This window comes from Alligator sinensis, unplaced genomic scaffold (assembly GCF_000455745.1).
Source record: "Alligator sinensis unplaced genomic scaffold, ASM45574v1 scaffold135_2, whole genome shotgun sequence".
NCBI classification, from domain to species: domain Eukaryota; kingdom Metazoa; phylum Chordata; order Crocodylia; family Alligatoridae; genus Alligator; species Alligator sinensis.
The window spans coordinates 2,124,946-2,137,082 of record NW_005842067.1 but is presented as its reverse complement, the minus strand read 5'-3'; the positions used below and the strand labels follow the sequence as shown (position 1 = coordinate 2,137,082).

The window sequence follows — 12,137 nt, the reverse complement described above, 5'->3', positions numbered from 1 at the left end:
GCCCTTAACCATACGAGTGGCCCTCCTCTGGACTCTCTCCAGGTTATCCGCATCCCTCTTGAATTGTGGCGCCCAGAATTTTACGCAGTACTCCAACTGCGGTCTGACCAGAGCCCGATAGAGGGGAAGTATCACCTCCTTGGACCTATTCATCATGCATCTGCTGATGCACGATAAAGTGCCATTGGCTTTTCTGATGGCTTCGTCACACTGCCGACTCATGTTCATCTTGGAGTCCACTAGGACTCCAAGATCCCTTTCCACTTCCATGCCACCCAGCAGGTCATTCCCTAGGCTGTAGGTGTGCTGGACATTTTTCCTCCCTAGGTGCAGCACTTTGCATTTCTCCTTGTTGAACTGCATTCTGTTGTTTTCTGCCCACTTGTCTAACCTGTCCAGGTCTGCTTGCAGCTGTTCCCTGCCGTCCGGCGTGTCCACATCTCCCCATAGCTTTGTGTCATCTGCAAACTTGGACAGAGTACATTTCTCTTCCTCGTCCAAGTCGCTGATGAAGACATTGAAGAGTATCGGTCCAAGGACCGAGCCCTGCGGGACCCCGCTGCCCACACCCTTCCAGGTCGAAGCCGACCCATCCACCACGACTCTCTGGGTGCAACCCTCCAGCCAATTTGCCACCCACCGGACTGTGTAGTCATCCAAGTCACAGCCTCTTAACTTGTTCACCAGTATGGGGTGGGATACCGTGTCGAAGGCCTTCCTGAAGTCTAAGTATATGACATCCACCCCTCCTCCTGTGTCCAGGCGTTTCGTAACCTACTGTTCCAAGCTTGTGCTTATTTGAGCAAGGAGTTCCCCAGATACAGCCCTCTACCCAGGCAGATTAATATGCGGGGCCCGGGCCCAGGAGCCCCAGCCAATCAGGAGCCCCCTGGGAAAAATTCCCAGGGGAGGCTAACTGTGTGTGCCGGGGGCAAGCCATGAATGGTTGCCTTCCTGCAGGCACTGCGACGCTGTAGGACACCAGACACCAGGCTGAGGTGGAGCCAGTGTGCACAGGGACTGGCAGGGGTCCTGCCCTGGGCTGTGGGCAGCACTATGGGAAGAGCTGGTTGCAGCGCGGGCACGTGGTTGGGGGCCTGATGGGGCTGCCCAGCGCACACTCCTATCTGGTGGCTCTGCAGCTGGCGTAGCAGTTCTGTGGGGGCAGCCTCCTCACCTCGTGTTGGCTGCTCCCAACCATGCACTATCTGCAGCACCGGCAAGGCTCTGCGGGCAGATGGGCAGGTGTGGCTCTCAGGGCCAGCCTGGGGAAGGACTGGGCAGGGAGCCAGCGGCCCCTGCCGTGCCCAGCAGGCCCGACATGTCCGAGATCGGGCTCAGGTTGAGCTGCTAGAGTGCCAACAACGTCCGCAGGTCTGCAGAACTGCAGGTGGAGAGCTACGTGCTCCATGACAACTGCTCCCAGGCCACCAAGCACCATGACATCGGTGAGCCCCTGGCCCAGCCACAGCTGCAGGACCCCTTCCCCCCCAGCCACCCAGGGCCCCCCCATGCTTTGCCTTGATTCGTTCATGTTAATAGTGGGGTGTGGGAAGCCTCCAATTTTCTGTTTGCCCAGTGCCCCAATAAATCTTAATCTGCCACTGCCTCTGCTGGTCCCCAAAAGCTCTTGTAAAGTTCCTCAGATTCTGCAAGCACTTGATTATGCAGATCTGCTTGGGGATTAAATTGTGGACCTCCTTATTCCCAAAATGATCTCAGTTGCTTGACATGTATTACTTCTAGTGCTTGGGAAATAAAATTAGAAAGAATAGCTAGCAAGGCACGGAGCTCTTCAGGATTATCCCTAGCATCGACTGGACAGATTGCCCTGCATGAGCACGAGCTGGGAAGGTTTACAGTTTCCATCACAACTGAGTAGCTCAAGGTGGCCAGTGGTGGTTTGACTCCGACTGTTCTGCTGGGATGATGACCCTTGTGAATGTTCCTACATGAAGAAACCCCCACCTTGTGTAGGTGCCTGAACCCCTCAGCCTGCCCTTATGTGAGCAAGTAGCTGGTGAAACCCTGGTTGTCTACGGGAGAAGCTGAAAACTGGCCTGTTGAAAACAAGCTCCAAGCATGCAGTGACTGGGGTAAGGAAGACCTGATATACTTGATGTGTATCACAGTCTCTTGAGCACTGACTGAGGGAAGGGGAATGAGAACACTCATCAGGAAGAATGTAGTCACCTTCAAGATCTATTGCTTCAAACTGTATTCATCTCTCGGGCACTCTCTATGCAACGTGCTCACAGGAATGGGCTGCTGTATAGTCCTCTGAAAGCTCCTTTCTTTTAATGGGTTAACGCTTCTCCAAAAGTTCTAAAATATACACAGTTGCTTGGGTTTGGTGGTGCAGAGTGGGTTAGTTGGGCAAATTTGAGATTATATAAATCTGGGGGTTTTATGAGAAACCTTGGACTAGAGAGCATTTTCAAGGTGACTGATTTTATTGGCATTTTTTTTTGCATAAAGCCAAGTAATCAAGTTGTGCCTCTGATCTTGATTACACCCCATGAGGAAGTGATATAGAACCTGATATTCATTAAAGAGCAAAAACCTAGATAGAAATACAGGACCTGGGGGGAGCCCTGGTCTCTCTGGGGGTATCTGACGCTTCTTCCTGCTTCTCCCCAAGAGCTAGGATCTGGGGCAGAGTCCTTCCCTTCTTTGGGAGTCTAAGCCTATTTTCCTGTCCCCCAGGTAGGAGCCCTGGTCTGTGGAGGATCTTCCTCTTCTGAGGGGTTGAGCCCCTCTTCTTGCCTCCACATATCTGGGGGAGTCCCCTTACTAACACAATCTGGGCCTCTCATTTTCTACCATATGAGACATGATCTGGAGGGCATGAAGGGGTAACCCAGATTTAAACCTCTGAAACCAAGAAACAGGTTAAAGTACTGTACTGCCAGGGGCAGCTGGCAGGAGCTGAAGGTGAGGGGCAGGATCAGGGTAGCAAGGTGGGCCAAGGGCATGGCTGGGGAAAGCTGGGTGCAGCAGACAGGGGTATAGTAGGTGTGAGAGGCCTGGGTCAGCGCACAGCTGGTGTAAATGAGCCAGGCAAGCTGCTGCTTGTCAATACCCAAGCACAGCAGCAGAAGGCAGCAGACAGCAAGATGTGACATTTTCCAAGGTACTGTTTTCTAAACTGGCTTATTGAACTGGGAAGGGGAGCAGGGTTGGGGAGTACATTATGTGGGATAGTGGAGCAGATGTGTATGTGCATGCCTCTGTGGTCTTCTCCACACCTCTCTCACATTCTTGATGCAGTCAGTGTATAATAAAACTGCCAAGGTTTGGGGACAGAGGTGGGAGCTTTGATTTCCTCCCAAGGCCCCACTAGCAAATTACACCCCATTTCAATGTATAATAGTGCAATATGGCATCCAGTCCTTTACTTCAGGGTAAGTGCAGGTGAACTAGTCAGCTGTTTTGCAGTAAGCCTTGCCCCCTGGTAACCTGCTGTAACAAAACCCTAGGTTTTGTTACAGCAGAAACCCAAGAGATGCCCACTGGGTTTCTGTGAGCTTGTCAGTCCTCTTGTCTGTGAAATGGGTGTGCCCGGGTTATCGATTTGCTGAGAAATCACAATTTACCAAGAGCTCTTCAGTAAAGTGACAGAAAAATTAAAAGAACAAAGGAACAAGGGTTCAAATACTTTGAAAACAAAGCTGACAAAATCCTTACCCTATGTTCAGACTATCATCCAGGCCTCCTAAAAATGCCTGTGAAACCCCCCTCAATCACAGACAGCTCCTCAGCTGCAGCTCTCCTCACAGGGAGCCCCTTCTTTCATAATGGGCACAGCCTCCACACAGCCTTCGTGGCCATCGTAGAGGACCTTACAGTTTTCTGCTACTCTGTCCTCTATTGATACAAAACCCGACACCTTTATGTCTTTCAAGAAAAAAATAGAGGACATAAAGGCATCCAGTTTTGTATCAATAGAGGACAGAGGACAACCGATGGCCACCCTATGGCCCCACCTGCTGTCAGGGGAGCCAGAGAATCCTCTGCCTGGATCTGTGACACCTGCCTCAATTTGATGGTGTGTTTATAGCCACCCTCTCCCTTTTATAGGGTACTGAAGTGGGAGCCACCCACACCTGCCCTCCAGCTAAACTGTTGAGCCCACACCAGAGAGAGAAATGTTATTGCTGCTGAATTTTACCTCCTCTTGGCTGCCCTTCACGAGCCCTTCCTCGTTAGGTAGATAGTTTTATCTACTGCTAGACTTTCTCCCATGCACTATTAAATGCCCAGGATACTCTTGCCTCCCACCTATTTGCTGACAGTCCCCATGACAAGAAGACCCCTGACTCCCTCTCCCCCATCCCTACTGACACAGTCTACACAATAGAGCCGCCAAAGGAGCACCTTGGATCTCTCTTGGTGCACAAGCATTTCTTTTCTCTGATTATGCAGAGATTCCCTCCTCCACCATGGGGCAGGCCCACAGATGAGATCATCTCATATCAGGAGCTCAGCTCTGCTCTCCTGCCTCCACTAATCACTGCACCGATTGGCACGGCTACATGGTCAGACTGGACGCTGCTGGAGTGCTGTCAGACCACTGCCTTTGGTGTATTGCAAGTTTTGGGGACAAAGTTAAGGCACATGTCCCAGCATCCTTAACTCTGTGTCCTGGTTTTCAAAGGTTTGGGTTTTGCTGGACTTGATGTTCTGAAGGAGTATGAGATGCTGCCTGTTTTATTATTTAATATGTTGAAGCTCAAGGGTTCTGGCCACCTGTTGGCAGGAAGATCTGTGCTGAGTTACAGGGCTGCTTGGAAATGCTGGCAGGATTTCGAATTGGGTTGATATATGTGCTTTTTCCCTTGTACCTTCATGATTAACCTGCTTATCAGTTGTTTTTTTTAAATCTGCTTTTCAGCAACTTTACTTGCCCATGAACAAAGTGTACCGAAATAAATATTGTATATCTCTGTATGGTATCCGTTAAATCGCCATGTGCAGCTGCAGTTAGCAGGACACTGTCACATCAGAATTTACCCCCAAGTATTGCTAAGAATACTTGTATTCCATCCAAGGAAAAGATGAAAGCAAACAGGTCTTATAGAATAAATGATCATCCTCCTCTCTAGTGTTCATAGCCTGAACAGTGTAGCTTTACACGAATGTGTGAGAACCCAACAGTGAAATTAGGCAAGCTGGGTAAAGTGCAGTGTGCAAGGGGAAGACGAATTGAATGCATTTAAAATTCACTTTGAATAAACATAGTTTACTTGTTCCACAAATAAGGGGAATATTTTTCTCAGGTCCGTGCTGTCATTGCTGCTTCTCTTGAGTGAAGGCGGAAAGAACGAATGTTCTTAGTTTGAGGTCTGTTAGAAACAGCACAACAGCCTCTGGCCCTGACTGCCTTCCTCTGTACCACGTCATTCTTGGGGCTAATTGGGGCAGGCTGTAAAGCTCCTTTCTACACAAACCCATGCCTTGTTTTTTGAAACAGTGGTTTGAGCCCCTTAGCATTTCAGGCAGAAGGGAATGACTGAATGTTGTTAGTCTGTGGGCTACACCGAGAGTCAGAGTTTGCTCAGGGCACAACTGGAAGGCACTGGTTTGTGGGAAGTGAGGGCTGTGCCATTTTATTTACAATATGAAATTTGAACATCTCTTATGATCTCTGTTTTCCTTCACAAGTTAACTGAGTGCTGTTGTTTTCTAAGGAATCCACGAGGTGGTGCTACTTCTCTTTAAATACTAGGAAGTACACTACCTACCCCAGTCTTTCTCATGTGAAGATGAATAGTTAATAAATTCCCTGCGTCTCATCCAATAACAGCTTCTCCAGTTGTTAATTTGTATATGTATTGTCTGACTATTACCATCCTACAATGGAATACACCGTGTGCAGTTTCATGCTGCCTTAATTTCTTTAGATAAAATATTTCCCTTCTGTACTTTGAAAGTGTAAATGGTGCACGCCCCTTCATGCCTTTTGAAAGCAACAGAAACATTTTAGTTTGTTTCTTTACAGTACGCTAATCTGCTTTCCATAACTCTGCGATTTTTAATCCCTCCAAGATCCAGCATGTTAAATTGTTGGTGCTTCTGGCCATGTGCATGCCTGTCTTTTCCAACAATGGTTTCTTGGAAAGGCATACATACTTATTCTGAAACTCATTGCAGGGTCATCCCAGAATCCCCCCGGTGGCTAATCTCCCAAGGAAGATTTCAAGAGGCAGAAATGATCCTCCGTAAAGCTGCAAAAATTAATCGGATTACAGCTCCCGATGTAATATTTGACCCTATGGAGGTAAAATTCATATGTATTGGACTGCATGGTGCTCTGATTACTGTTAAAGATGTTTTTAATTTTTGGTTTGCTCATTTGCATTAGGGTAGTTCTTACTATGTGCCTGGCCTTTTCCCCATGGGTAAAATATAATCCCTGCCTCGAGGACCTGAATCTCTTTCCCCGTCTTTCCTATTCATAAAACTTCTGACCCCTCTGCCATCTCCATTCCAGTTGTGGGGATGGCACACTATGGCTTTGTTCTGTATTGTAGCCATTTGTGCCTTTTGGACAGGGGCTAGATTTGTTGGCTAGCTTACTCCTTGCTCAGTGCTGTATCATATGTTCCCTGAGTCTATGTATGCATTCTGCCATCTTCTAAATACTTGAAGATACTCATTGTCAGTCTGCTGAAGCAAGACCCAGTTGTGGGATGAGGAGTGTTTTTGGATTTTCAGGCTGTTTTACAAGGTGCAGTTCTTTCAGTTGTTTTCGTAGCCTTTGATCTTGGTCATAAAGACCAATGCCCCAGCCAGAAACCCAAGCCTCCAAAAGGATGAGCAAGGGGACAGCAAAGTAGGGCCATACCTGTCTTAAAAAATAAAGAGATACTTGTAAATGCTGTAAACCCCCATTATTGAAGGACCAGTCCTGACAAAGGAGAGTCCCCCCTCTGCCCTTTAAGTGTTTTAAGGGTGTCCTTACCAACTGGTGTCCCTCAGGGTCTAGGTGTTTTGTTTTAGTGGGATCTAATGTAACCCTGCCTCTGACAGCATGACAGAACCAAGCCCAGCCATGTCCAGCTACAGCCGTGCTGGAACCTTAATTCATATGAGATCAGGCTTTCCAATGAGATTTGTGGTCAGTACTTCCTGCTTTCATCGGGGTAGAGATACTATCTACCAAGACTTTCCTGAGCTTTCAAAATCGCATTTTTGGCACTAAGTAGCCTCTGAATCCATTGTGTTCGCTGATACCAGTGGAAACATTGGCAGAAATGGATTAGCATTTTCTATGCTGCACTGCGCATCTAGATTGGCAGGAATTCAGGCTCACTCAGGACTGGAATGTACCTAGTAACTGGAAGTAGGTAAGGCAGGGTGATACCTTGGAGACTAACTGGTTCAGAGGCATGATTTTTTTGCAGGCAAGGACCTACTTCATTGGCTGCTGTGGTTGTTGCCTATGAAAGTTCATGCCTCTGAACCAATTAGTCTTTGATGTATCATCCTGCCTTGCCTTTTCTGCCTGACTTCAGACTAACAGAGCTAACCACCTCTCAAGTAACTGGAAAGTCTGTACATTCCTTAAACTATAAGCACTCCCTGAGTGTATGTCCACTAACCAAGACAAAGGGGTGATTATAGGAGGGGCAGGTGTACCTCTACCCTGGGCTGTAGTAGCAGGGAAGAATGTCATGGGCCGGGTGAAGAATGCCAGGGTGTCCAAAGAGTAAGCTTATGCTCTGGTTGTGCTGAAACCTGAGCCACTGAGTCTTGGCTGTAGTTGTTACCAGGACTGGTTTTCATTTTGCAGTGTGGATGTATTCTGTGATTGTGCAAGGCCCATTCTAGTGCAGTCCCAGTCCTGGCCAGGGCTGCTGGACACCTCTCTAGTCTAAATATATTACATGAACGAAGATGCAGGTGCAACTCGACTTGCCTATCAAGACTTCTTAGGATAGAACCATTACTCTACGTCCTTTCCTTGCTTCTACCTGGTGTCCCTGGAGTCTCTTTCTCTGGTTGAGCTGTTGCTAAAACAACATGGGCTAAAAACAGACTTCAGGTTTAATCCTGGGCTGATCTGACTTGCATTAAATCGGGTAGAGGAAGGATACACACATGCATGCACCCCCACCCCCCTACACACACACCTGTCATTGTTGTCGTGTCCGTTCCCCCCCACCATGGTAAATTACCTGCAGTTGTCTTACTTTGGATACTTTGCAGCTACTTATTATGGGACAATAGGGTTGGCCAGTGTAGGATTCCAGGATAAAAGGCTAAGAAAATCCAGCATCTGGTTTTAGCCATAAGTTTGAACCTTAGCTCTACAGGTTTTATCTCCCTTTTGGAAGTCACACTGAAATCCTTGGAGAGATACCAGACTCTGCAGTACCCTTAAAAGGCTCTCAAGGCACCCCAGGGTACCATAGCATCCTAGCTGATAATCAGTGGCCTAGGCTCTGTCTAGACTCTGGAGTCTTGAAATAGCTCCAGATCCTGCAGTTGGGTCCCTGGATAGCGGACAGATGTATAGCCAACATTTTGTCCACTCTTCCTTCCGTTCAGTTAAATAGATGAAGCTTCAGATTATGGGGTTAAATTCAAAGTGCTGTTTTCCTTTAACTGCAGATGTAAGGCCCTCCCAGGCTTCCTGTTAGGGCTTGTCCCATTAAGGCTCTTTATTGTCTGCCTATTCAATCATTAGCAGGCAGTTTTTTTGACAGCTTGTGACTCTTTGAACTTTACTGTGTTCCTGGGTTTTCTTAGTTTCCCGTTTGCTGGTTTCTCAGCAACAAACAGGAGCAAAATCAGTGCCTTTAGGAAAGATCACATGATTTACAAGAAAGGGCAGGCTGGTGGCAGGGAGGCTGCTAGCATGTTTGTCTGCAGGCAGCAGCCTGGTTTCATGGAAATAGCACACTATTCAAGCCACTGAAAATGTAGGAAGTTGTTCTTTTTATACGGACAACAATGATTTTCAAAGTAGAAGAGTTGAGTCCTAGTGTGTGTGAACATTAGATTGTTATTATCTTGCCCTCTGCAGTACCCTGAAGGAAACAAGTATTTCAGACAGCTTGCTTTAAAAACAGCTTCCATGGTAGCTGTATTAGCCTTATTGAAAGGCTGTATTCACATTAGAGCAGATAGATTATATTGAAGATTAAAGGTGGGCTTTTTAATCACTCTTAATAATAAGAGTTCTTCCTCTTGGAATTGAGTCCGTTGGTTTCAGTGCAAGGAATTGTGTATAACATGGGAGGCAGTTGTGCCGCCCTTTGACCTGATGAATATTTTGCATTCCAAAGCTTGGCTAACTATCCCAACTACACAGGTGGTCCAATAAAAGATATCACCCTAAGAAATCCTACCATTTTTTCAGGTAAAGTAGTATTTCACTCCTTGCTTATCCCTTCTTGAGTAATCAAAACTACTTGCATAATCAAGTAGTACTCTTGGGAGTAGCAGTGGTAGAATCGGGCATAGGATAAGTAGAGTGTAGATCTGGGTGCAGGATAAATATAGCCAACTTATTTAGGACCAGCTATTCCAAAGTGAAATCTTATCCAGTACCAGAGTAGATATTTTTACACTCTTTCATTTAAAGACAAAAGGGCTATATGCATGTAACAACCAAGGTAGGATCCTCAGATTTTACATATTCCTTCATGCTATGCACACGCATCGTGCCCTTGCATTCAGGGTCCATGCTTTAGTTGCAGTTCAGATCTCTCAATGATCTAGCTGGAAAGGAATTTGATGTGAACAGATAAGATACTTCCTCATCCACATGAGCCAGCTTGTCTCAAAAACTTCTCCATCAGGGAGAGAAATACAGAACTGATGCTGACCAGAAAGATGGGGGAGTAAATTACAGTACAAAACCAGTGGTTGGATGCCTTTGAGGATACCGCTGTACAACAGAAGGTCACTGTGCAGAGAAGCCCAAGATAGACCTGCACACACAAGCTCTGAATCTTATATACTATATATAGCCACCTTAGCACAGCATTGTAATTAGCTCTGTGCTTGGTTGTCACCTTGGCTGCAAAAACAGTGCCACTAGTCCATTGTAATATTTTTGGGGGAAATGCTTCTAAGTAAAAGTTCCCAAAATTCATGCTGTATGACTGTATTGTTATATTCTCTGCCTGGTATAACTTACACACAGTGCATGAGATGTTCTGAAGAAATAAAGTCCTGTCCACTAGTTAAAGTGAAGTATTATTAGCAAGGTTAAGGAATTGAGAAGATTGACTTTTAAATACTGTTTCTTAGAATTTCCCTTTCTCAGTCATTGTTGAGAGAGGAACTTCATGCACAGCTTTTTTTTTAATTTGCTTTGGCTCATGGTGCTGATCTCTGCACATAGCAGCAATTGGGATGCAGCCTATATGCAAAAAGCCCCTCTTATAGCAAACAAGGGATGTTATCTTCTAAATATTTAAAGTTGCCACGTCCACTTCAAATAATATAGAAAAATCTCGAAGTGCCAAGTATATCTTAAGGCTTTTTTACTAGAAAATTTTGTCCTATGTGTTCACAAAGGGTTCACAAGAACCAAAGTGCTTCTTCTGGGGTCTCTGTTATTTAGACTTGGAGGAGGGGTGGGAGAGAGGGAATCAGGGCAGGGGTCTTCTTGTCATAGAGACTGTCAGCAAATAAGTGGGAGCCAAGAATGTCCTGTGGATTAAGCAAAAGACCAGTATATTGAAAGTCTAAATCACTTTTCATTGTTAATGCTGAAGCAGTTTTATTTTGAAATTACTGCATATATTTGCTATAAAGTTTTTACTAAAAACACAGTTTTTAGCCCTTAATCCTATGGAGTACTTAAGCAGATGCTTAACTTTAAAAACAGGAGCAGTCCTGTTGAAATCAGTGAGCCTTTCTATTAGCTAAATTTACATACTGCTTGAATATTTGCAAGATCAGAGCCCTAACTTCCAGTATTTTTTGTACTTTATAGCAGTTATGCAAAGACCCCTCCCAGTAATGATATTTAAAGAACAGAAGTGATGATATAATTACAACTTTTAATCCAAAATTGTAATTATCTCTTAAAGCATTAACTTGAGGTAAATCAACACCTTTTCCTTTAAAGCATGCAATCTGTCACTCTACTTGGTAGTTTTTCTAATGTTCATCATTCCCACTGTTAGGAACAATGCACAGGTTTTAATCCTCTTTAGATAAATCTCTTCACTAAGCAAGGTGTCTACAGCCTGTTCAGATAATCAGCACTGTCCATGTCTTCTTTATGATCAGCCTCATACTCTAGTGACATTGTTCCTATGGTTTTGTACTGGTTTTTTTTCCCCTCAGATGCAAGACTTGGATTCCCAGGTGCAGCAAACGTACAGCTTTTTGGACCTATTGAGGACCCGAAATATCCGATCTATCACTATTATGTCAGTGATTCTTTGGTAAGTAAAAGTATGTTCCAAGAACACAAGCATGAAGCCAACAGTAAGTGACTGCTGGCTAAGAATGCTTAAAGAATTATTTATAGGAAGTGGCACAGTCAACACAAGTAGTGAGAATTCAAAGGACAAAGAGCAGCTTAAGTCAGGTTAAGATGAAGTGTAGGATGTTTTTCATTTGGGGTATGCTACATAGTGATTGTCCTTACACTCTTGGCAGTTATCTCCATCCTTATGAACACAATAGCCAAAGGCATACGGAGTGGAGGAGCATCAGCTGCCATTCAGTTCCTTCAGTTCCTCCAGGGTCAATATCTCTTGATCTACAAAGAGATGAATTAGAGCTATTGTGATGTAGCTGTAATTTAATAGCTGTTAGAGAAGTTAGTTCAAGTTTATTGTTTAAAAATTACCATGGCTGGGTTTGTCTGTACAAGGAAGTTAATTCTGATTAATATTAGGCTGTGAATTTAAAGTAGACTTGCTCTTCCTCATTAAATTCCTGTGGAAGTGAATTCAGCTTGTTCAGACTAACTTGCTCGTATTCCAGGATAAGAGTAATCACATAGGAATTATTCTGGAATAGGTCTTTAGGAATAATTCTGCCTATATACAGGCTACTGAGTGCAATGCTACTGGGGTTTTTTTTGTTTGGGGGGGGGTTGTTTGGTGTTTTTTACATTTTATTAATGTATTTATTTAGGATCCTCCCCTGTACAGGACTAGAAT

General features: G+C 45.2%; 1 protein-coding gene across 2 annotated transcripts in view; it reads left to right on the top strand.

Moving 5' to 3' along the window:
- LOC102375127 (solute carrier family 22 member 5) overlaps window positions 1-12,137 on the top strand; it is a 55,408-nt gene that overhangs the window by 34,147 nt on the left and 9,124 nt on the right. For both annotated transcript variants that reach the window (XM_025204039.1, XM_025204040.1), the window contains 2 exons: window positions 6,154-6,280; window positions 11,311-11,411. In XM_025204039.1, coding sequence (XP_025059824.1) covers window positions 6,154-6,280; window positions 11,311-11,411 — 228 coding nt within the window. The remainder of the gene's footprint in view (window positions 1-6,153; window positions 6,281-11,310; window positions 11,412-12,137) is intronic.